Genomic DNA, 26,116 nt, shown 5'->3' on the forward strand with positions numbered 1-26,116 from the left:
CTGCTTTTTTTAAAAACCCCCCTGTTTTTCGAAATGTTTTTTTTTTTTTTTTGTTTTTGTTTTTTTTTTTCTGGTTCTGCAGCAATTATATTTTAAAAACAACAAAAAAAATAGTCTAGATGTATATAGAAAATATTTATGAAAATTGTCAATATATGAATTTTAACCTGTAGAATCAAAATAATTGAATAATTAATTGAGTTTTATTTTGGAATTAGGAAAGAGGCAGCCCATATAAATCAGCAAAAGCAAAATCTGTAATAAAAATGAACAGCAGTAAGTTATTAACTGCTGCACAAAAAAAAGAATAAAAAAAAAAAAGATTTGGTGTCATGTTAATCTGCTCCAGTTATTGTTTTGTGAGTTGTTATTTTTTTGTACCTTTTTCTTGATTATAAATATTTAAAAAGCTCTATCATTAAAATCGGGTTGCATGTTTTTGCTTCCTGTGTGAGGTGAGGTGCTTAAATAATTAGTCAAGTTTATTTGTGCTTATTAACCACAAGTCTTTACATGATGAAAACATGACGCAATTAAGCAAAAAAAGAAACATTATATCACAGTGGGAGAATAAAGAGAAGTAATGAAAAGTTGCAATCTAGACTAGAATTTATGATATTCCAGTTATTAAGGCCTTAAATTAAAGAAACTCAGTGTTTTGACAGTTTTGCAGTTTTCTGGAAGTTTGTTCCAGATTTGTGGTGAGTAGAAGCTGAATGATGCTTCTCCATGTTTGACCTGAGTGGTCTGGAAGTTTGATACAACAGCAGCAGATCTTTAATTTGGTGCTAAACCATTCAACGATTTATAAACTAACAGAACTATTTTAAATCTATTCTCTGAGCTGCAGGGAGCCGTTGTAAGGACTTCAGAACTGGGGTGACGTGTTGATTTCCCTAGCTTTAATGAGGTTGCGAGCCGCAGCGTTCTGGATCAGCCGCAGCTGTTGCAGTAATCGATGCGACTAAAGATAAACTCCTGGATGAGGTTTCTCTAGGTCTAGATAGAACTTTAGTCCTTTAATCTTGGAAATGTTTTCCAGGTGATAGAAGTTTGAATTTGTAATCGTCCTTGTGTTCAGTGTTATTAATTCACTGTATGAAACTATACTTCTTTCATAAGTAAAGGATTAACGTCACTTAAACTTCATTTTAGAAAGTCGCTTCGTAAAATGACTGATCTTACAAAAGAACGCTACCTTTAACCCTTATGATTTTAATCAGTGTCTTTTTATGGGTGGTAATCACCCATTAAGGATGGCTTCAGAGAGTAAACCAGTTTTTTTTGTTTTTTACCGCTTAGAGGAAATGGAAAAAAACAACTTCTTCTTCTGATCTCCACTTGTCTTCAGCCAAATTGCTGGTGTTGGTCGCTGTGTGCCGCCGTATCAAACCACCTGCTTCCTGGTCTCTCACTCACCACAGCCGGCCGGGCCGAGCTTTGAGCCTCTGCTTTCTATTCAAGCCTACGTCAATTGTCGACCATTGTTTCTGTCAGCCCAAGGTCGTGCAACTCCTCGCCTGTTGCCTAGCAATGCGACTCTAAAGATATTAAACACACACACACTTCAGCCGCCGAGACGAGAGGCGGGCGGCGACCCTCGAATACGGAAGGTCGCCCAGAAATATTGCTTTTTGCATGTAGGAAAAACAAATATGAAAGTGGTGAGCGGTGCACGGAGACGGCGCTCCCCGCGGAGCTGGAAGCGGCGAGGGTTCACATGCGACAGTAGAGGCGCCGTCAGACGGGGGGGCAAAGGGCTGCTCTTTTGAGACAGACTAACTTAGTTTTTTTCTCAGGGGGCTTCCAGACAATCCTGGAGGATCTTGCAGGTGCTTTGAATCTGTGATGACAAACTTCAGCTTAAATTTAAAGCTGTTATCAGAATTCACATCCAGAACCAAGTCCGACCTTTTGTTCTGTTGTTGCAGTGGTGACGCCGCTGAGGAATAAACTGAACGCCAACATGCACATGTGGTGAGTTTGACGACACAATCGTTCGTCCTCCACGTCGTCGTGTGCTGTCTATACTAATCTATGTATGACTTGGGGCTGGGCACACTTATACAATAAGTGTCTCATATTAGTCGACTGATAATTATCGATCAGTTCTTTGTTTTAAAAATCTGAAATACTGCCAATCTTTCCTCACATTTCCTGTTTTATCCAGTTTTCACTCCATGCTTTTATTTATTTTTAGGCAGTTATAAGGCACGATGGTAAAACCTTAAAATGCAGCAGTAAGTTATTCAACAGGTCGTTGCTAGGTAACCAAAAAGTGAGCAAGTTAGTTGATGCCACCAATCTTCCTTACCTGGTGAGATGTTGAGTGGCTGAAGCCTTTCCTCTGCCTACATCTCCCAGAATGCTGTGCGGTTCTGACTCAGAGTTCAGTGAAATTGCATATTATCTATTGATATTGAACACATGTCCATTACAGTATATTATTATTGATTTATTGCTCAGGCGTACATTATATCCAGATTTCTAAGGCGGTCTTGAAAATTATGTAATTTGATTTCATTGTTTTCCAGGCCTGAGTAATTATGGAAAAAAAACTCACAGAACATCTGAGCTTGAGTTTTTGTACAACTTATCAATCATTTTGATAAACCCACATTCACTTGAAAATCCAAACAACACCTTGCCATTATTTTTATATGTGGGTCTCAAACTGGACCCCAGGTTGTTTGGGTCAGTTTAGCTGCCAAAGCACTGAAATAACTATTTTAATGAAACTTACACTAATTTTAGATTAATCCAGATTTTTTTAAAAGTATTATTGATTTGAGTTTATCTTAATTTGCTCAGGAGTTTCATGATTTGCAGGAATAAAAAAAAAAAAGATAAATGTTGACTTGATCAACCAATGTACTCATAGGATTTTTTCAAACTTTATTTTTGCTTATTTTGCTGAGATCGACTGAAATGAATTATAGATTTTCATTTGAGATGCCCCTGTGAGACGGGGCCACTTCTGTGTTTTACGGGATTTTACGGGACGCTCCAGAAGCCATGTCGTTGCTGAAGTGGGAACCAGTTCAGCTGCTTGGAGAGAATCTGATCATCCCTCCGTGTTTTAGGCAAAGAAAAGATGATTACTCCTCATTTCGATTCTAATTTCACCACAGGTTGCAGCATTTGCTCCAGAGCTCAGGAAGTTCTCCCTCCCTCTGTGTGAACAAACCAATGCTCTGCAGCCTTTCCATTTTTTTCTCCCCCTTGTTGTGTAGCAGTGGTGAAAGTGTCCTAATCATCCCTCAGTGTCTTTGCAGGCTCATTTGCATGTGGTTAATTAGTGTGTGAAGGAGCTGTCTGTGGTTTGCTGGCAGGAACCCGGACTCCAGCGTCTTGAACAACCTCCGGGATGTTTTGGAGATCGAATTCCCGTCACCGGCCACCCACGAAAAATCTGTATGTCACACAGATGCACCCTTTTCCATTTCAAACATGTCCGCTCTCATCAGGATTAGCTCCAGGAGCTGTGCATGTTCAACTTTTAAGCGGGTGGATGTACACAACTGCTTTTTTCTTTCCATCATTTCCATATTTTTCTCTCCATGTTTTTTTATTTATTTATTTATTCTCTTTTAGAGGTGGGCACAACTGCTCCTTTAATTGGGTTGTTTACAGATAAGATCATTAGAATAACAAAGATGGCAGAATTCTGTTCACTATCAAACCGCTTTAATCACGCAAAACCATTTATCTCTCCTTTTTTTTTTAAAGAAAAAAAATCATTCCTTCCCCTCCCTTCTCTGCGAATGGGTTGAAAGGGCGTTGTGTTTATCTGCTGTCGCCACGGTGATTAATGCCTCAGCTTCATTAACATTCAGAGGAGTGCAAAAAAGTTGGGTTGACCAGATGTTGATTTTTTTTTTTTTTAAACCTGCCATCCTCTCTCTTAATGGATGGCTCCAGGGGAAGAGGGGGGGAAAAAACAAAAACAGAAGCTTCTCATTACGCAGAAATGCAAAGAGAGAGTGCACTGAAGGTGTGATAGTGGAGCAGCAACAGAGTGCAGAGTGGGAGTTGCAGGTGATGCTTGGAGGTTGATTTAGCATGTTGGTGCTCAGAGACTCCATGAGTGACCAGAACATTTTAGAAAGTGCCACTGGATGTTTCTGGATTTGTGTGTGTGTGTGTGTGTGTGCAGAGTTTCAATGTGGAGTGCGGCATCTGTTACTCCTATCGGCTTGAAGACGCCATCCCCGATCAAGTGTGTAATGACCCCCGCTGTGGCCAGCCGTTCCATCAGGCCTGTCTCTATGAGGTATGGAAACAGATCGACTCCATCACCAATAAGGTTCACTAACTCCTGGATTTAGAGCGCCTTGCACAAAATCTTCATACTCAAAACTTTTCCGCATTTTGACGCATTGCGGCCACAAATGTTAACACATTTTACTGGGATGCAATGACTTAAAACAATATTTGGTTGCACAAGTTTCAATTTATTATGCATTTAAACAAAAATAGAGATACATTCACCTGGTTTTACAATAAGTGTTGCTGAAATACTGAGAGTGTCAAGGCTTATAGCTGGTTTCATATTTTACTAATCAAAACATCGGCTATTTTCTGAGCTTTAATTTAAGTCATTTTGTAGCAATTTGATAGTAAATGAGGGCATTACAACCATTTGTGTGACAGATGAATGCTCATAGTGGAACAGTGTGGTTTTGTGGACATGACTCAGTCCACAGTAATGGCATCACTAGCAGCTAGGGATACTCCGATCAGGTTTTCCTAGGATTCCGATCACCCATCGCTGCCGATAATCTGGATTGGCTGTTAATTTTTTGTATAAGGTATAAATGCTACTATGTGATCTGGCAAAATTAAAAAAAATGATCTGCTAATATATTCACCTAATTTTGACATAAACATGAAAAATACTTGCAGGCACAATACAGCAGCTGTTAAGTCACTGCAATCAGTAAAATAATATTTAACAGTGTAGCTCTCTGGACCCTAAATTATCGCCATTAGTCAAATAAATGTTGCAACTCTGCCCCTATCAAATAATGTCAACACAAAAGGAGACATTCACTCAAAGTTAAATGCAGGTTGCATCAAAATAAACAATCCAGAGTTACTAAATGAAAACTTCCTGAGAGCGCGGCTAATTGTTTGGTGCTGGTCCTGATTGGCCCTTTCTGACTGAGCTGAGCAATTCTGCAGAACACAGGAAAGAGGCAAAGGAGCTCGGTTATTATTTTCTTCTTTCAGAGATTATCTGTCTCATGTTAGGACATAGTGAAAGTTTTAATGCATATGTCAAATCTTTTTTTGTTTCTCTAAGTTACATGCTGCAGCTTTAAGCAGACGTTCGGTGTGAGAGTTCAGTCCAGGTGGAGGTTGAGCGGTGCTACATCTATGAAATATTACTACCAGTAGTGCGGCGCAGTGGACTTTAACTTTTTTCTTGTCATCTTTTTTTTTTTAGCTTTCTGCACTGCTTTACCTGCTGTCTGATCACTCTGGATGTCTATTTTATTTTTTCTGCAGTGAGCCTCAATGCAGCCAAACTCCATCAAGTGTCTTAAATGTCATATTAGATTTGTTGTGTCGATGCATTTTGACGTGCTTCACCCCCGAGGTAATTTTCAAACGTGGAACTTCAACTCTGAGCGTTGAAGTTCCATGTGACATCGCTTAGGATTTGCTGCTGCGCGCTTTCGCAGCGTGAAGGAAAGAGGAGATCAGCTGCACCCGAAGGCTGCGAACTGAGATACAGCCAATCGGTTTGTGTGATTGGCAACACGACACAGTGATCGGCGATCACAGATCATACACTTTTTCACCGAAATCGGACGATTATGATCGGTGGCCGATCGATCGGCACACGTCTAATAGCAGCTAATAGTCACCAGTAATATATACCAATGTTTCCAGTGTTCTAAATATAACCAGAAGCTGTAGGTACAGAAGGTCAGTGTAAAAGATAAACTGTTGAGGACCACAGCAGTTGTTTGTTTTTTGGGGGGGTTTTTGGCAGCTTTTAGTCAGTTTGCCACCTAATGTTGAAGTTCAGTCTTCAGAAGTGAAGAGGCATCACTCGGGTAGACTGGTGCGACTTCAAAGCATAGAAGAATAAACTCTCGATTGTATTTCCTCTGCTTTTTACTCAAATTCTGCTTCTCTGATGTGGTGAAAGGTGGCAGGAGGAGCCCTTGTTCTTTGAAAAGCCCTCTAAACCGTATTACGTAGAATGATATTCATATAAAAGAGTAGAAACATGTTAATGTCACCATGTCCAAGGTGATGATGAGATCAACGAGCCTTTTCTTCCCTCCAGTGGCTGCGAGCGCTCCCCTCCAGCAGGCAGAGCTTCAACCTTGTTTTTGGAGAGTGTCCTTACTGCAGTAAGGTACGTGGACGCAGGCAGCTGACACAAAGGCCCGGCCTCAGCGCCGCATGCATATTCAGCAGCTACTCGTATGGATCCATTCATCATCTGGCCTTGTCTTCTCAAAGTGCCGTCACACGCAGCTTGATAGCTAGAACTGAGTCAGAGTTCTAGTGATTTGTGCAGGAGATTTTTTTTTCTTCCACATCTTTCAACTTTACAGATAATTCATTAACTACAACAACCTGATGCTCATCTTTGTATTTCAGCCTATTACAGTGAAAATGGCCGCCCAGAAGACCTGAGGAGCAGCACAAAAAGATAATGACCTTCTACCTGCTTAATAAATCGCTTATGCTATTGAACCGAACTTCGGCGAACAGAAAAGCAGCTCCCACCAGAAGGATGAATCCCACACAGACAAACCTGGACTTCCAGGAGTTTCTCTGCACGGTGGCAGGTTCGCACTCTGACATGATCTGGCTCTGCTTTGAATGGATGTGGCAGTACCGCCCTCCGTTCTGATGCGGCCTTTCATCCCAGCATTCTCTGCAATCCCCATCATGCATCTGCCTCTCCCTGTCACACCGTGCCCCGCCATGGAGGCTGCGTTGATGTTCCCGTCTCGCCATGGTCCTGGTCTGCTCGTCTGTTTTGTTGTCGGGTCTTTTGGATTTAGTTCTCTGTTAAAAGAATTTTATGAATATGTATATATATATATATATATGTTTTTTTACAGCTAACAAAAATAAAAATTGATTTTGGGATCAATTTGTATCTCTGATTGAGTTCAAGAGTCATTTAAAGATGTAGTGTAGAATGGTCGTCTTAAAAAAAATGATTCAGGAAAGTCTCCAAAAGCCGTTTGGCGGTGAGCCTTCAGGCCTCACACCTGTTTGGGCTGATCTCCAGGGCCAATGGGAGGACCTCTCAGGTAGCATGCAGGAATACGTTTGGGTCTGTCATCCTCCTCATCCTCATCCTCCTCATCTTCCTCATCTTCCTCCTCCTCACTGTCTTCTTTTTCTTCATACCTACGTGCGAGCCTCGACCTCAGTAAATACTTTCCAACAGGAGAAACCTCTTTCTTCTTGGAGGAAAGGGGAGAAACAGCAGGTTTTTAGTGTTTTACATGTAAAATCCGACTCCAGATTCATTTCACTCGACTCATTCTCTGTTAAAGCAGCTGGTAAACGGTTTGATGAATAGGTTCAGCTGCTGCTGAAGTGATCACTGGTTTCTGGTGTAAATAAACATGCAGAGTCCAGTTGGGTCTATGGCTTTCGTTCAGTTTCCCTTTAAAAAGCCAAAACACTGAAGTACAGTCGCCGAGTAATTACTATTTGTGCAACTGTAGAAAAGATTTGTAGTCGAGTTCTACGCTGTTTATGAACGTCTGACCTGTGCTTGTGCCTCGGGTTAAATGGACAATGACCATCAAGACTGGCCAGTCAAATTCGCCACATGCAGACGCTACTGTCCTCAATGCAGTTGTCCCCATTTTGATTTGGTTTCATTCACTGCATAACTTCACCTTCTTTCTTACTTTAAAAACATCTTTTCATGTTTCAACATTAAACAACTTTCCTACATGATAAAATTTTGGAGACGCAAAAAACATAGTTGCCACTTTGGTTAAGAAACGGATGAACTTTTAAGGGTCCACAATACAGCGTATCGTGTAGGGCTGGGTGTCAAGAACCTAACAATTCAGTCGAATTGTTAGGTTCAATTGTGGCACAATGTAATCAATGATTGCAAAAAAGTCAGGTGTCTGTTTCTAGCTTACCTTACTGGACTCGGGTTTAGTCAGGGGTGGGCCTCTTATGTAGCGCGCTGACACCGGTTTGGGCTTTGGGCTCTCCAGTTCTTCCTCGCCCAGCTCTGGAGTCACCAGCTTGACTCTGCAGGGCCCTCTGGCTGTTCCTCCTTTCTGCTGCTTCAAGAAGAGTTGAAATATTAATACGAATGGAGTTTGCAACTTTCTTCAACTTGGCTTTCAGCAACACTCCTTCACGTTCAAACTGTGATCGCCCATAAAAGAGTCATATTTATCCAACAGTAATGGCAGACGATTCTGTGGCCTTTATCTCCGCTGACATTTCCTCTCCTCGCTAAAGCGTCAGTAAATGGCCACTTGTGTTTAACAAGGGATCAAACTGGCCAGCACTTTAGCATGGAAATGAAATGACACAAGGAGAGGAGAGGAAATTAGGAGCATAATTGGAGATGCCCTCTGCCGGGTAAAGTGTGTGTCATCAGCTCCTTCTCACTGGGCTGTTGAGAGGCCGGTCACTGGGCCACGCAGGGTCAAGAAGTGATTCTGGGGAATGCAGAGGAGGGGGCTGTAGTCTTCTTTCACCGTCAGGTCTGACCATCTTTCATTGACATCCTCCTCTTAGAGGTGGAGAGGGGAATGTCACCAGAAGGCTAAACCTGCCTTTCACTGCCATCACGTTTCTGCACTCTGAGGTCAAGAGACTCGACAAAGAAAACCCTCAACGGCCAGCGGTGAGGTTGTTCAATGAATACAAAGATTTAATTATGGCCAAACATTAAGCACATCCTTCTTTATGTCTACGGTTTGTGCATAAGGGTGTACTAAACAGAAGGCAGGGTGACCTCACCGGGTCTCCAAACCTTAACCTCTACTCAACAGCAACACATGTTACACGGCAGCAAGTAATTATTTAGTAAAAACTGAAATTAAGACTAATGAGTGAAAAACTGGCCAAAGTAAGAGTAAAATTCAGCCAGAACATAAAAGTTCTTTACAGGGTCATGTTCAGGTCTTCAAGGATGCAGTGGGACCCTGTTCCACTTTAGGGACGAACAAAACTGTTGACTTGTTGGTTGTGTTATTGTAGTGGTCCTGGACTGGGATATGGAGGATGTAAGGTTGTAGCAATGCCAGTCCATTCAATTGGTTGGATTATGTTCACCTGCTTGACTCTGCTAGTCAATTGATGTCTAAAGGAAATGCTGAGTTTGAATCCCTCAGGCTGTTGGAGAAAAGCCCTGCCACCGGAGATCAGATTTACAGCTCTGTAAGGCAACCCAGAGTTACTCATTTTAAATTGGAAAAACTATCTTAGACCCAGGGTGGCCAAATTCTTTCCTCAAGAGCATCTTGTATGTTTTAGAAGTGCAGCTTCTCCAACAATAGTAATAGTCAATTAAATCTGACAAAAAAACAAAAAAAACACAGCTGCCCTTGAAAAGATGACTACTTGATTCTGACATATTGATCATAATTCCCAACATGTGTGTAATTCACTTCAAAAAAGTGTCTTATTCGGCAACCGTGAGGCCTTTTGGAAAATGAAATATTTGCATATGAAAAAAAGCAGTGCACATGTACTCTGCTGCACCTCTCCTCTTGTGCCTGTTCTCCATCTCACAAAGGAGGAGATTGTGAAACAGAAAAAATGAAAGGCTTGCAGCTCTACACTGGTCCCTAATGTTCTTTTAAAAGCCGGTCAATACATTTGATTAGTTTGTAAGTGTCACAACTCTTTAATTTAGAATTGAGAAGGATGGAGCCTGTTGCACACAAACTAGCACAGAACTGCATCCTGATATGTTCAAAGACAGCCGTGAAAAGCCTGGGCTGGGATGTGGTGGGATCATCATGAGATTTTTTTTAGCTCTTTATAAGCTCTTGCTGAATTTTTGCATCCTCTGAAAATGGGAAAAGAAATTTGCCTGAAAACTCTGACAATTTGAGTTTAGAGTTCTGTGTGAATCCTGCAGTGTTGATCCTGATATGTATCAAGATGCCACGACGACTACTTAGGAGACACTTGACACAATGATAATCATCTCATTTTGTTCTCACCTTCTCTCTTTTAGAAGACTCCTTGGAGGCTGACCTTTGGTGACCTTCAGGCGCAGACAGGTCAAGTTCTCCTTTGACACGACAGTCCAGCAGCTCTTTAAGAAGCTTGTAGTCAGGCTTATCGTCATAGTCCAGAGTTCTCACGTAAATCAGAAACTCAGCTAGCTCATCTGACGATGGCAGAAAACATCAAAAACAAGCTTAATGAAAAAAAAAATAAAAATACGTAGACAACTCTGGATCAAGTCAGAGAGCAAAGCAATGAAGTCATTTAACAGAATTGCACTGCAGTCAGGATGTTGATTCTGTGATGTTTCTTCCCATGTATGAAATCGTTTTCAGAAGTGAGGCGACGGCAACAAACACAGGATGAACCTGAAGGTCTCTCGCTGCAGATAAAACACCGACGGGCCATGTATCTCCTCACACACACAGCAGATCAGGCAAGCGTACAGCTATGGAGGTGCATTGTGTCATACACTGTCAGCCTCGATGGATCGCACACTGGCCAGGCGGTGTGTATGACACACACTGCAGTAGAACCTGTATCTCTCCCCCACACACACTCAGGTGGTTGATGCATTTGTTGGCTCTTATCTGCAGCGGGCAGCCTGGCTTTGTCAGTAGATGAGCGTGCCGCTCTGACCATACATCACACGCCGAGCCATCACTAAGGTGTGACCTCTCCGTATAAAGTGGAGATAAAATACAACTAACTTTGAAAGGCATGTCAATGAGACAGCCGTCCGTTTAATTGGCACAAAGCGGAAACGGATTCCCAGGTAACAGAGGGGCATTCTGGGTCCACATATTATGTTACACCCTTATTCCAAAGTAGATTACTTCCCCTCAACAAAAAAACAAATTCAACATGCAAAACCCCATAATAGGCTCTGTTTTGTTCTTTTTGGAGATTTTCTTTTTTCTTTTTGAGGCATTGCGTGTCTGGACAGTTTCTCCCTCTGGTTTTGGATGCTGCGCAGCTGGAAGGACGTTTACTCTTAAGTTTTTACTTGATGCATAACCGTGGAAACAAGGTCTAGTTTTTTTTTTTACAACTGGGAGCAGCTGATGAGCATCTCAAGTCATACCTGAACCACGACCCCAAAATCCCAATTAAAAGGAGACTTCATGGACGCAGACCAGAGAAAGGAAGAGAAAGATCAAACTGCCCCCTCAACTGATCATAAGGAACAAGACTCATATCCCCAACTCCAACATCTCTCTGTCCGGCTTTCTAACCACATAGCCAGACAGAGATCTAAAGAGGAGCAGAAAAAGCCAATGAGGTGGATTAGCAGTGTTCTGTATGTTGCTGTAAAATATTATCTCTGCTGCCCAAAAATTGAGCTATCATCATGTCATAACTGTTATGAAACTGTGATAGCAGTCAGTCAGAGAAATCAGTACTGGAGATCCTTCATGCCCACAGCATCACCATCCACAACTCTTTGAAGGTATGAGTCACGACAGCATTTCATTTTTTTCTGGAATAAGTATCTTTGAATTTGAATGGAATTTGAAAATTACATCTATAAAAGCAGTTGCTCTTTGCCAAACTCAAAATTGAGCCTATTTTCACTGATCATGATGTTTCTATAACCTGATTGGTAAATGCAGTTGATTGGTCATGATTCCACAGCGCGCTTTGTGTCCTCTTGATGCCTGCCCCCCCTGCCTGAAGTGTCCTCAACCGTGACCTTCTCTTCAGATCCCATAAGATCAGCTCCAGATTAGACAGAGGCGCCTTCCCTCCTTTCCTTTGGCTTCATGTCTTACTTCCAAATTCTCAGTTTAAGCTGAGAAGTCTAAATGATGTCCTGTAACCTGAAGCAGCCCCGCAGCCTTGGCTTACCTGTGCTGGCTCCGCTCACTGACAGCTGCTGAACCGAGCCAGGCAGATTATCCATCAGTCTAAGAGAGGAAATAAAACGAGGAGGAGATGAGGTCACAAAGACGCGGGAGACAAGAGTTCAGGGGCAAAAAGCAGGATGAGAATAAGGCAGCAGGAAAGGGGAGCTAAATCCCAGCTAAAGCAAGCTGTCACACAGAGTGTTAACACTTATCTGGGGTCAACTACACTTCCTGGATTATTAGTGACCATGAATATTTACACAGCTCTGCTGCAGAGCACAAGACATTAGCCTGCAATCATTGTAATACGGCAGTATTAGAAACCACAGAGCCAGAAGCTGAGTTAATTTAAAGAGAGTGTAAGATGAAATATTTTCATACATATTTAGTTTGACAAATGTCTGCCATAAGAAGGAGCCATGAGCTGCTTTAAATCAAAATACCTCTGATAGCCACTAGGGTTTGATCCAGTGAAGATGTGCAGAAAGCATTCCAAGTTAATCAGTCTTTTTTTTTATTTTTATCATGATCTCACAGAGACGATTTAGAAAATCCAACCTTCATTTTGAATACATTTAAAGGCAAATAAAGCTGCTGCATCCTGGAAAACAACACAAATCTACCCAAATACCAAAATTAGCACTTCTGACAACTTACTTGATTTTGGCCTCTTGCACCTGAATGGGGTTTTTGAGGACGTTGTCCCAGGGTAGTGACCCACATAACCAGTGAAGAAGACAAAACCCCAAGATCTGGAGGTCACCACGTCTTGAAGGCGCTATGAAACCGAAAAGAAGAGATCTTCAACCTAAAGGTTGAAAATCTTTAGGTTGGCAAGATAAATGCCAGGTGGATTTATTTTGCCAAATAAATCCACCTGGCAAGATGAGAGGTGAAAACGCCTCTTAAAACAGAAAAACTTTGTTGCATTGTAAAACTAGACAGGTCGATATTTTCACAAAAAGTGAGTTTGAGAAGTGGCAATTTAAAGACGACTGATCTAATATCAATGGAAAACTTATTTATTCAAGATTTATTTTAGAAAATAAAAACAAAGTCTGTAAATTCATATGCTCATACTTTTCCAGAAATGGAAAATGATACAGATAATTTCATACATTTTTAGTAGGAACCCTTGTAACAAGGTTGAAAAGCCAAAAACCATTGAAAATGCTCTTTTTCCTCTTTCTATAACTAGAATAAAGGTTTCTTAGACCTCAAACTGCATGTTAAATCTAGAGAATCCTGTGGTGAAAAGAGATTCTGTAGGATATCCAGTCCAGACTTGAACAGTTTAATTATTGATGGATTGACTGATGATCAAATGCAGATGATACTTATTAAAAAGTGTAGCTTCATACCAACAGGAAGCTCCTGAGCAAATGGCAACTCTGAAGATAACGCGCCTTTTTGTCTTAACTTAATTATCTGTGTGTCTGCATTTTAAATGCAAGGTGATATTAAGGCTGGCAACAGTTACTAACCAAACAAGTGAGAACAACAAAGATTTAAACAATTAAACATAAAGTCAGGATAAAATGTTGACATCAGGCCAGTGTAAGCTCCTATGCACCAAGAGCTCTTATAACAAATCATAAGTGTGTTTTTCTCCATCTTATGGTGAGCATACGAATGACTGCATGGATCTACATTTATGTGTGAGGTCTGTCGATAGTTGGTGACCATGTCCAGTAAGGTTGAGCCTGGGGAGTTTTAGTAGCTCAATACAGTAAAGGCTGCCACACGTCTAGGGAGAAATTACCTATCGACTGACTCCAGCAGAAGGGAGAAATCACCTGCCTGAGCTGCTGCCAGCATTGATCCTCCCCCCGGTCAGCCAGCAGGCTGGTCCAAAGAGGAAGTGTGGCCACTCGCACAGAGGATCAGATTAGGAAGGCGGTAAACTGATTTTAAGTTGACGTATTTGTGAAATTAAAGTACTGTGATTTGGTATAATCAAGTTGTCGTCCTCAACGTGAATAATGACTGTCAACTCCAAGTGAAATGGTGCGTTTCAGGCACACGTTCAGGACAAACGTGTGCCTGACTCACAAACATGTATGTTGGCTGCAATGAAACAAGCTGAAAGTAAAAAAAAAAAAAAAAATGCTGGTTAAATATGGTTGATGACAGAATGTTTAAATCTCCTCACTCTCCCTCACTCCAGCTACATCCTCTAGCTTGGTTGAAAGAGATGTAAAGACACAATATCTCAAGCAAGTCTTGGTCTGCCCTAAAGCCTCTTAACAATGGGGCATGTCTGACACACCTCCCAAGAAAGGCATCCTTTCAAGATCCTCAAACCACCTTAACTGGCTCCTTTCATGCAGAAAAGGACCGACTTCACTCTGACCTCTTCTTTTCTCAGACCAGCAAGACTAAGAAGGAAGGTAATTTCAGCAGCTTAGGCGAAGCTGGTTTAATTGTAGGTTTAATTGTGACCTCCAGGATGAGTCAATAATTTTGGTAGACGACCCAAGGTTCTGTGTTTTCTTCATTGTAGGTAACAGCTCGCGTTGTGGTTCACTGGACTGTCAGCGTCTTCAAAATGACTTCGTATTCATAGATGCTCATGACGTTATTGTTGCTCATCTGTTGTTGAATTTCTCTACATTGGGGCATGATGCGTTTGCTTTTTTAGAAACTTATAGCCTGGTTCAAGCTGTCAGCTTCTATATAACCGGTTCCTTCATTCTACAGGTGTGGCAGTAATCAGGCGGGCAGTGAAATAAACTCTGCTTTTAAGAGAATGTGGTAGATCACAGTAAAATAATTATTAAACAGGGGAGTGGGTGGAGATTACTTTTTCACTCAGGACCAGGGTGCTTTAGAAAGCCCCCCTCACCCCCCGCCTGTTTCCTTTAAAAAAAAAACGTAATTTCTAATATACTTTTTGTTATGATTTTGTAATACAATTTCTTAAATTATCTGAGACATGTAAGTGCGACAAAAGAGCAAAAACAGAAGAAATGAAAACCTGCTCTGAAGGAAAAACAAAGAGTCAACATGTATTAGCTCCAAACATGATAATGTCATCATCTCGTCTACTTGATCTTAATAACGCTGATAATAAGGGTCAGGTCTGTTTGTCCTTGTGAATTTAAAGTATGTATTATGTCCGCATTACAGTGAGGCTCTCTATAGTTGTGTAAATGACTACAGAGCGACTTAATGTTTCCAAGCGCCTGTTGGAGGAGAATAAAGATGAAAAATACACGCGATACTGACACAGGAAAACGGGAGTCCAATTCCCAGAGCAACATAATGGATTAACAATTAAAAAGATCAACAGCTACATTAAACGTTGCTGCCCTCTGCGTTCGCTCTGGGCGCGATAACGCTGCTCATTATGCCACTTTATGTGTCTGCTATTCTATATTTATGTACATACTTTGCCCTAGTATGAAGAATGGCAAAGGACAACAAAAAGAAGCATGCCTGCGTATGTGCATGTACAGCTTTCACGTGAAACCTGGACACAAACAATCCATAAATACATCCAACACACCGGCTGTGTTCCCACCCAGCTTTAGACAGCGAGCTGAGAAAACGTTGGCCGTGCTGCTAATTATCTCCTATTGTTATTCAGATTCCCTTAAGCACAATGCTGTGTCGCGCTCTTAACCCTCTGCCTTGCAGACTTGTTGTTTGGAGACGGTCATCAGTCCGCTGTCCGCCCACCAAATGGCACTAATTACACCGTTTAGCTCCGGGTACATAGGTCTGCCACTAGCAGGATGTGTTCGCCAAGGCTCATCATCAGCAACCTGACAACATCTTTGTGGGAATGAATGCCACCGGGTCGGCGAGGGGCAGATATGAGTCTGGCTCTTGAGCACGTTCTGTCTGTGTCTTAGCAGATTTTTAAAGAGGAAAATATCAAAGCGCATTACAAAGCTTTCGTTAGCTAGAATCTGAAACTGCACGTTGAAAGTCTCAATTTTCAGCTGTTCTTACAGCTCCAATACGAGCACACACTGAACCAGATAGGACACTGGTATATTCCCTTATAAGGATCAAAAGAAGGAATTTGAAGACCAAATATAATTTTGCAGCCAGAAAACCTAAATACTGAATGATTTAAGGAGAAAACAGGCTTTTTTTTATTGTATTTCAAAACAGAGGTGACCAACTGAAAAGGTATGAATATGGTGAGGACATATTTCTCCTCTGCTACTGAAATCCATCCATCCATTCAAAACATCCATTACTTTAAAAATAACTGGAAAACTAAATGCATACGGTCTCCTGTTTATGAAGAATGACGGGTAGTGTCACTGAGAAGTGCGTCGACTGTCACGCTGTCACATCATCATGAGTAAAACACAGACTGATTATGTGTAGAAAAGTGAGACTTGCAAAACAACATCAACATTGTTGATCGTCGAGTGCTGGTTCACTGTGTGCATCAGAGGAACAATGCTGGTCAGAACTGGTGCAGACATCATCACATCTAACTGAAAGCTTTAACAGTATTTGTGTATCAAACTACAGTTTTTAATTACGAGCCATCGTCCCCCACTGTGGTGAATTACAAGTCGACTGCACTCAATAAAGATCGCTTCGAAATCCCAGATTACACTCTAAACTCCTGTTCTTACAGAAGGGTTTCCTGGTGTTTCATCAATCGGAACTTCGGGTCTAATCACCTGTTGTAAGTTGCAGGCAGGAACATTTGAGAAGGAAAGATTGTAAAGCTGATGATAACCACCATTTGAAGAAGTCCTTTTTTCCCTTCCCAGTGCAATATTACACCTGATGCATCTTCCTTACAAGAGTTTTTGCAGAGCTGAATGACTAATAGAAACCTTAAAATGGTAATTACTCGGTCAGAGTTGTTGCAAACCCACAGTATCGAACTGCTGAGCGGCGGAGCTGGTCGACGTAGAGAGCACAGAGGTTATCGGTAGCTCAGGTCTCACGCTAACCAAACATCAAAGCCCTTAATTAATGGGAGGATGAATACAAGATGCAGGTTATGACTTCAGCTAATTAGGGAATTGTTAAACAGAGACAGAGCTGGGGAATTCAGTGGGGGGCATGGATGGGAAAATCAATGGTCAATGAGAAAAGGGAGCATGTAGGCAATTTGCCAGTTAATGTGTTCCCTATATCAGCTGGTGGAGGCAGAGGGCAAAAAGACCATTTTATTTGGAGCGATGAAGTAAAGAGTGTAAATAAACCAGGTTGCAGTAAAGACACCATGAAATAACAAGTCACTTATTGTCCCTTAAAATAATCAGCCTAATGTTGACTTTGATATACGACCTCCTGCCTCACTGACAAGCATCTGGGTAGGCAAGTGTAAAAAGTCAGAAACTAAATTGATCATTTATTGCAAGAGCATTATTAGTGAAAATTGTAACTTTTAACTTGAATATTATTGAACTATTTAACAATTAAAATAGAAATCAAACCACTAGCTGTAGATGTGTGGCTGTCTGTGGAAAACTTGTTGGAATCTATTTAGAAGCTTTTTCTTTATGCTTTATTAAAAACTTGTATATATTAAATTGTCTTTACACAGGGTGAGCTTTGTGTAAAGACAAGGATTTGTGTAAATTCTTGCGTAGCCTTGTGTAAATCATTGGCCAAAGATTTAAACCAGATATTTTGTGTTGTTTAAAGTGGTCCAACTAAACATTATCATCCGGATGTTTCACACTGCTACCCTTTGTGGCTCCAATCTTTATGCATCTTCTTCACTGCATGTAAAATTTGACCTTGCATTTCACGTGGGCCTCTAATTATTTCTAGAAGAGTTTGCAGGTCTGGTCAAGAAAGAGATGAGCAATTTAGCAATAATATCCATGGGAACTAATTGGATGGCTTACCAACTCCATTGTGGGCATCAAGGCTGGTGTACTCAATTGTTCCGTTGTGGCTCTTCTTTGGGTTTTCCTTGTACTCTTTATGGACTCCATCAGGGGCATATCTATAGGAGAGTCCATAGTCTGCAAGGTAAACCTGGAGCAGTCAACAGGAAACAGGCCTGAATGTTACAAATGTCACATCCAGCTTGGTAAGTTTAAACAGAGCCCTGAAGAAAAACAGCTGAGGTTAAAGGACGACGTAGCCATAGATTTTTATACAACAAACACCAATCAGCTATGTGACTGACCTGGTCTGAGTCTCTGTAACCCAACATGAGGTTGGCAGCTTTGATGTCAGCATGGACATACTCGTTTTCATGAATATACTCCAGAACATCCACCTGACAAGGACACCAAAACACAACCACCAGCATTAAATTGCGATGATGGATAACTGAATCTTAGAATCCGTGCTTAATTACTGCAACACCAAAGAAAAGAGGAGCACAGAGCGTCATGATATCATAAGTCCCTCACCAGCCTTTTACCAAGCTGGAGTACGGTGGTCTTCTTCAGTCGACCTCCGTTGCGCTCACAGACTTTCTGAAGGTCACAACCCAGCCGGTCCATGGCCATGAAACGGTACCTGAGTGGGAGAGGAACCAGACTGACTGTTTATGCCAACTAGATGTTCAATTGGTTTTAGTTTTTATTTCAAATAAAGCCAATTGCTTGAAATGTTTCAAATAAATAATTACATTTTAAAATTAAATGACATTCGAGCCCATGAGGAGTGGATGTAAAGATTTAACCAAAACTCAAGCTGCTCTTTCTGATCTATTTATGCCCTTTACATAGTAATTTTACATACAAAATAGTTTTTTTTTAGTATATCTTATTTTGTTATTTATACCTACACATATAAATAAAATGAATATATCTTTGTTTTATTCCAGACAATACTAAAATATTTTCCCAAATTCCAAAACAATTATTGATGAGTGGTCAAAATAAGTTCATATTCATTTAAAAAAAAAAAAAAAGCAATACAAAAAGTAATCAAATTCAGAAATCAATTTTGGAATAATCCTGATTTTCAGTCTCAGTTTTCATACCTCTTAGGCTGCTCTCCACTAGTCATCAGATTACTGTTGGGTTCAGGCGATCCCCCCCCAATTAGTATCTCATTAAGTAGAATGATGTATGGTTGTGTTCAATCTCAACAGACACTGTCATGGAAGAGCTGCCAAACATTTACAGATTCTAATTTCATAGTAAAAAGGAAACGTAGTATGACTTAGATTTAGAAAGTTTCCTCTGAATGAACTATGCAACATATTTGTTCTTTTGACAGGCATTTTGCAGAAGGTTTATTCTTTTATTTTTGGACTTCCTCTTTAAAAATCATCCTTTTATTACACTGTAAAGAAAAACAATTTCATTCTTTAATTGAGTGGATGTTGTTTGGCTTTCAAAAGGACTCATTTATCTACCGGAGGTCCTTGTATTCGGCCAGTCCTGATCCCCAGTATGTCGGGATACCCAGAAAGCTCAGCTTCTTTGCTCTCTTCCATTTTTGCACTGAAAGAATAACAAAAGAGGAGCAATTATGAGTTTGTATAACGGGACACTTCTTTTAGAACACTCTTAAAGTTTGCCATTAGAAAATCTGAAATCACAGCGGGAGGCCCAGCGCTCTGCATCGATCACCTGGAGTTAGTCTGACGGAAATAGCTGCCAACTAGAACTTGTTATTCATTCATTTCTCCCATTTCTACCAGTCATGACCCATGCAGTCTTTTATAGTGTTTGACAGAAACTTTGAACTCTGTAAAAAGTACAATATTTTTCTCTAACAATGGATTTGTCCCTGCATGTCTAAGGAAACGAGCACACAAGCCGAAGGCTGCTAACACACAAAGAGGCCACAGACAAAATGGTGGGCCTGGCTCAGAAGCTTGATGGTGGCCGGCCTGACTGGCTCTCAACCAGGCTGGCAGGTGGTCAGGGGCTCTGTGGAGGCCCAGGCATCATTACAAGTGAGTGGCTTTCTCTCCTTTGCTCCTCTCCAAACGAAGGCGTTGGAGAACTCAGACAAGCATAGAGAGGAGGCCCCAACTGCCACTGGGGTGCGTGTTTGCTTTGGTTTGTTATTAATTACTGCGTGCCAGGCAGAGAAACCTCTGCGTCTGCAGCCACTTCATCAGTCAAACACACTCACGCCCCGGCGGGCTGTCGGGACGCGGGACAGGTTGTGCTACTCACCGTTCTCTGGTTTGGCTGCTCTCTGGTAGAACTTGAGCTCAGAGAACAAGGGCCCATTCTCATGATACTCCTGCAAGCACAAACACGGCGTTGGCCCTTTTTTTTCATTAAAAGTTAAAAAAACTACATTATTCAAATAGGCCACTTCAAGTCACAGATTTTATCTTAACAAATAAGAAACATTCCTGATTTTTCTTCTTTCTTTTTTTTTTGTTTGCAGTACCTTACGGGAAGTATTCACAACCCCTGACTGTTCTCAATTTTGTTTAATAGAAACCTGAATGTATTTCACTGGGATTTCATGTGATAAACATAGAAGTTATAGAAAAACAGCAAAGTGGAAAGAAAAGGACACATGGCTTTAAAAACTTGTTTCAAATAAAGTCTGGTGAGTGGCATGATTTACTGGACAACCAAAAGTCGTATTGACGTTGGTTGGTTATTGAAATAAAAGTCTAGAGCTGCAACAGTAACTTTCATTTGTAAAAACTAATGAAAGCTGGAATGACATTTTGACCTGAGGAATACGTCCTCGACAATTACAAAGCAGAATTAAGTAAATAAATAAATTAGTTATTGCTTGATTCAGATACCTGTCATTTCACCTCTTTGCCATTTTGTACCTTGGGTCTTTTCGACACAGTTTTGATATATTTACAATATATACAATTTATGTAATATACAATTACAATAACTCCAAAATTTCTACTTTTTAAGGTTTTTCTTCACATCTTCAAGTAAAAAGAAGAAATAATAAAAACAGGCACAGTTTTTTTTAAGACTTAATTTTCTCTTCTAGTCAAATTTTAATACCCTTATGCGAGTTCTGAAAGTGACCAAGTCAAGTTGTGTTTTGTGAGGCTGAAAATAAAAAAAGTATCTTGTTCCAGTCACATAGAGCTATAGTTCACCACAGAATCAGACTGATTTTCTGTGTACTCACCACTTTTATGACAAAGTCTGTGTCTGATGGAACAGGCTTGCTTACATCCTGGGAGGCTAATCGATGTCGCAGAAAACGGTTGCAAACAGTTAAAAATATATATGCAAACTGAAGGTAGAAGTTGTCATGTGTACATATTCAAAGTGTTTTCAAATAAACAGTTTAATTATTACCCAGATAAATCAGTCCAAAGCCTCCTTGACCGATGATCTTCCCCAGCCTCCATTTCTTTTTCTCACTGTCTGTGAGTATGAAGTCATCTGGGAGGGGTCTGGGCAAGGCACGCTTCCTTGGGGCAGCCATTACAGCTGAAAAAGTTTCAAACAACATTTCTCAATGTTAAGGCTAGCTTAATGCATCCTAGTCCTAACAAAAAGTAAGTTTGCAGGGTTTTATTTACCAAGAAAGAATGAAAGAAAAAAACAACTACTGGTTCTAATAACTTTATAACTTCGTGTTGTATAAATATAAAGTTGAGATTTTTGGCTGTAACGTTCCCTATAAAGTCACAGAGATATAACCAGTTTGTGAGAAATTGTATCCTAAATATATCAATCATGCCACAATCATTGGTAATAATTGGTAATAAGGTAGTAAAAGAAGCCTGGCTGACTTTTCTGACAGCAAACCAGAACAAACTCCTAAGCCCAGAAGACAAGCATGGAGGTACTGAGTTGAATATTAACTTTTGTGTCTTAGAGACAAATGTAAGGCCGTCTGGAGTCCAAACTATGTCATCAACAGAACAATGATTCAGAAAACTGGAGATCTCCAACCAGATTGGTAAATCAATGGTCTAGTTAAAGACCAGACTGAAATGCAGTATTGTCAAGAGGAGGTGGGTGGCTAACAACGAAAATGACTAGTGAGTGTTAATGCTGCTAAAGGTGTTTGTACCAGCTGTTGAATGACGGGGGTGAACCAAATCGAAACTTCTGTCCATCATATGATTTCCCCACAATGACACAAATTAGGAAGAAAAGCCAGTTTCGTTGCTTTTCTGCGTCCATGTAAGTGTTTAGGTCAGAGACCGTTAATAGCAACACGAAACAACCTCATGAGGTGAGTTTAAAGTGTGATCATATCGACTACTATTCGCCATCAGCTCAGATGTCAGATGATGGTTCAGGCAAACAAACGTTCGAGATACAGATTACAATCAAAACTACGAGGATTAGAAAACAGACAGCTCCGGGAAATTACTAACCTGTTGAAGTTTGTAAGCACCTCCGAAGGTGGTGCTTAGCAACCCAACGACAATTCGGTGAAACAAAACGTCCTGAAATCTTATTTGTGAGTCATAATAAACTGCGGCCACGGCGCTAAGAGATTATGAAAATGAAAACAATTCGCTTTCCGGAAGTTGTCCCTCCCACGGCACCGTTCAGCAAATCACGTGAAACTGGACGTTTCTCATTAACCAATAGCGTTTGTAGAGGTCTAGGAGGCGGGAGTTATGCAAGTAAGTTTCTTTTTTGAAACATCTACTATGAGCCTTCCAGTTTCCTGTAAAATCAAACTAACTCTCTTCGCTATGTTTATATTATGAGAACTTTTTCAGTTATTGTATTTGCTATTTTGTTGTAAATTGTTAATTAAATCTTCCCTAAAAACTACATTTGTATCCTAATGTATCAGAATCAGCTTCATTCTCCAAGTTTGCGCACTTTAAGAATTTGACTGCAATTTTGCTTTGCTCTCGATTAAGACATAAAATATAAATATAAAAAAGGTAAAACAAATAAAAATATTTTTTTTATTTCTGTACATACAAAATGAATGGGACACTCTGACAGTGTTCGTCGCAGAAAAAACTGAGGCGGCTGAATTTTACAATTAGTACTCTGAAGATGAACGTTTAGGAAGTATGTTACTTTTTTAGGCTACTCAGTGGCATGTGTTTTCTCTGAAATCATTCTTTTGTTAAACTATTTTCTGTACTTACAAAATTGCTGATGTCGCCTACTGTATATTTGGATTGGAAGCATAAGTGTGATAAAAAAAAAAGGAAACATCCATATGCAAGTACTTTTTCACAGCAGAAGTTTACAGAAGTTAATATATTCTTTGTACACAGAAAGTAGAATTTCCTTCCACAGAAATTCTCCACGTAGTCAATAACTGGCAGCTTGTGTTTGTGGAAACAGGCAGTAAAATGGAACAGGAGGAGGTGCAGGATTGTGACATTGGATTGGACCTTCAACGCAGCCTCTTGTATACTGCTTATTCAACCTGCTCACACAGATCAATACCAGTTTGTTTTCAGGAACTCAGGCGTCCCTGTTGTAACTCGGTTTGATCTCCGTTTTGCTGAACAACATGGTCAATACCTCGACCGGCTAATAGACACAGGTGGGGAGAGCAGAACGTAATGCTGGAACCAGCTAGCGATGGACACAAACTCACTCATCTCTCTCTTTACTCTGAGCTCTCAGAAATGTTTTATTCTGATGAAAGGAGACAGAAAAATGCCCATCAGGATGCACCTGCTTTGAGGCTGTCGATCTGCCGATACTCTCAGGGCCTAATTTAAGTCTCAGGGATTCGGTTATGAAAGGAAGAAAATAAAGCATCACTGGATGAACATCAGGAAGGTACAGGAAAAAACTAAGTGGAACTGGAACTGCTTTTCAGTGAAGATCAGCCCTGAGTCATGTGCAGTTTGTCTGAAGATCAATGGGCAACACTTACAATGAATGTGTCTTAATTACTGCACTAAAGAGCCAATATCTTACCTTAATACCTGCTATTAGCAGAGCCAGCATAAAGTGACTACAGAATGCTTTTAATTATGCAGCTATTTTCAAATAGTTCAGTTAAATTCATTCCTACTGAGGTTCCATTTGTGCCTTAGCTCAGTTTGCTTTTCATTTAAGCATGAGCACACGAGCAATGGGTAACTTCTGATAACAAATTTTCTGCCTTGCGGTTGAAAACTAAGCCTCATTTCTTGACCATGATGGAGTTTTCAGTTTGGGCTTTTAAACGACATTTGCTCCACTGTAAACTGGATTGATGGAAGATTTACATTTAGACGGAACAAACGTTATTATCAGCAACAGGCAAATCAGCATGTTTAGAGATTTCTTCCCCGTGTTGTGTTTTTTTAGTCACACTTTAATGTTTTACATCTTGGACAATTGGTGATATAAGATAAAGGTAACCCAAGTAGAAAATATAATTTTTAAATGATTGAAAATACCTTTATCCTATTGGAAGATATTGGGAGATGGGAATCACTTGAGCTATATTATATGTGACAAAAATAAGAAATAACACAAAAAACTTCCAATTGGGCAAACATTTGCATGACATAGTGGTTATAGCTTGACCATCTAGTGATTTTTTCTGTCTTTGAACACTTCAGTACAACTCTTCCAACATTGTTAAAAAAAATAAACTTTTAAAACTCCACTTCATCCTGTTGGCCCATTTAAGCTGATGTCAGCCAAGGAACCAAAACAGTATATTTACAACAAAACTGCTGCATCTCAGGGTCTCAATCATTGGGTCTAAATCTAAAAACCTTAAGTGGAGATCACATCTACATATTCCAAGACATAAACCATTTCTGCCATCTTAAAGCAACAATGTTTAACCATATCCCTTCGAGAAGAGGTCCATATTTTCTACTCAGCTGTAAAATACGACTTACACCATCTGTCTTTGAATAACTAAACATAGCTTGATGTAAACTATGTGCCCAATTGGATTCAAAAAGAGTAAAGGCTGTTGACTTTATTGGGAGCAGCAGATGTTAAATGGCTGAATAAACTCTTTACTCTTCTGTAGGACACTGCTGTACACCAAACAGATCCAGAAGTCAACCATGTTAACTTCATTGACTCCTTGGTGTCACTTTGATCCAGGTTTTGACCCTCGCCGCCTTCCATTTTTCACCTTCCCCTCTTCCAGTTTCTCTTTTTAGATCTCTCTTTTGTGACTCTGATTCTGCCACCTCTCACACGGGGTAATTGTTCAGCGGGTTCGGCGGCTCTTGCCGAATGACACTGCAGCATGCCCCCCCCGCCACCTCTCATAGACTGGGATCTCTGACACCAATCTTAGCGAGGCCGCGACACCATTTGGTGTAACTGGCCCTTGTGAAGGAGATGGCATAATTGTCCTAATTAGGACGGGGGGAGACGATCCGGGCGGCCGCGACTCTGACCCAACTCGGACTGAGTCCATATGGTGGGAGGCTGATAATGAGCTGGTTAATGTGGTGTGTCCATCAGGAGGAAATGCTCAGTATGAATGACATACTAGAGAGATTGACAAGTTTTAGCACTTTTTACCATTTCTTTCTGTCTCAAACTGTCACACAAACTCCAAAATTTTACGTTTTCTCCCCAATACAAACAGAATCCATTTATTGTGTATATGCTTTTAATTACACTCAACAGCCATACCTGTTAGCACACTGGTGGGCGTTACATTTTAGCAGTAATTATGGACATTTTACCCCTTTATCAAAAACGACATTTTCAAACTATTTCATTTTATGAATCATTTGTTTTTCTGGCCTTGACTCTCTTGGCTCCCATCAGCAGCTGTGTCACTATTTCATGCTGTGACTTTGTTCCCTTTATGAATATGAGATGTAGTGCCAGTTCAAATGAAAGTATTACAAATCTAATGGCCAATAATGAGATGCTGTTTCACCGTTATTGGGCGTGGGTCGTGTCTATTCCAGTGTGTGTGTGTGTGTGTGTTTTGTGTACAATTTGATGCTAATAAAACCATACTTTCTGCTCCAGGGAGCAAGCACTGACCAGGATTCAGATTAGGCTTTAATGGCTCCCAGGCCTGAGGCTAAATTGAAATGTAAAACCCCAAACCAAACATCATTTGGTTCTTGCGTTTCTTGATGTGGCCCAGCAAAGTGGAAATTGGAGACATGTTGCTGTTTAACTGTGATTTGCTTTCTTTTATGCAAATATTGACGTGCTCTAAAGGGGCTCCATGCATGTCTGGATTTATGACGGTTCGTTTCGGTTAATCTGCCTCCACTTAGCAGCTTCTTCCCTGTGAATTCAAATGTTTAAGCA

General features: G+C 40.5%; 2 protein-coding genes across 6 annotated transcripts in view; one reads left to right on the forward strand and one right to left on the reverse strand.

Moving 5' to 3' along the window:
• Positions 1-6,714, forward strand: part of fancl (FA complementation group L) — a 23,967-nt gene extending 17,253 nt beyond the window's left edge. For 2 of the 3 annotated variants that reach the window (XM_015057251.1, XM_015057250.1), the window contains exons 10-13: positions 1,932-1,977; positions 3,333-3,414; positions 4,157-4,273; positions 6,302-6,545. In XM_015057251.1, coding sequence (XP_014912737.1) covers positions 1,932-1,977; positions 3,333-3,414; positions 4,157-4,273; positions 6,302-6,526 — 470 coding nt within the window. In that variant the 3' untranslated portion in view covers positions 6,527-6,545. Of the gene's footprint in view, positions 1-1,931; positions 1,978-3,332; positions 3,415-4,156; positions 4,274-6,301; positions 6,546-6,621 lie in introns of those variants that run through there. The other variant, XM_015057252.1, reaches the window with a different exon arrangement.
• Positions 6,599-22,428, reverse strand: vrk2 (VRK serine/threonine kinase 2). 3 transcript variants are annotated; one of them, XM_015057249.1, is made up of 14 exons: positions 22,273-22,428; positions 21,239-21,373; positions 21,066-21,121; positions 20,123-20,192; positions 19,351-19,438; positions 18,395-18,503; positions 18,166-18,258; positions 17,879-18,011; positions 12,702-12,822; positions 12,046-12,104; positions 10,191-10,360; positions 8,142-8,285; positions 7,245-7,442; positions 6,599-7,035 (listed from the first exon to the last, which is right to left on the reverse strand). In XM_015057249.1, the coding sequence occupies exons 2-14, from the start codon at positions 21,366-21,368 to the stop codon at positions 6,685-6,687; spliced, it is 1,722 nt and encodes a 573-aa protein (XP_014912735.1). In that variant the 5' UTR covers positions 21,369-21,373; positions 22,273-22,428; the 3' UTR covers positions 6,599-6,684. The 3 variants fall into 3 exon arrangements, with proteins under 3 accessions (XP_014912735.1, XP_014912734.1, XP_014912732.1); XM_015057248.1 differs by having other exon boundaries at positions 7,245-7,439; positions 8,142-8,291; XM_015057246.1 differs by having other exon boundaries at positions 8,142-8,291; positions 22,273-22,427.
• Between the last annotated feature and the right edge of the window lie 3,688 nt (positions 22,429-26,116).

The sequence above is a fragment of the Poecilia latipinna genome, unplaced genomic scaffold (genome assembly GCF_001443285.1).
Source record: "Poecilia latipinna isolate Pla-1442-1.1 unplaced genomic scaffold, P_latipinna-1.0 Scaffold1448, whole genome shotgun sequence".
NCBI classification, from domain to species: domain Eukaryota; kingdom Metazoa; phylum Chordata; class Actinopteri; order Cyprinodontiformes; family Poeciliidae; genus Poecilia; species Poecilia latipinna.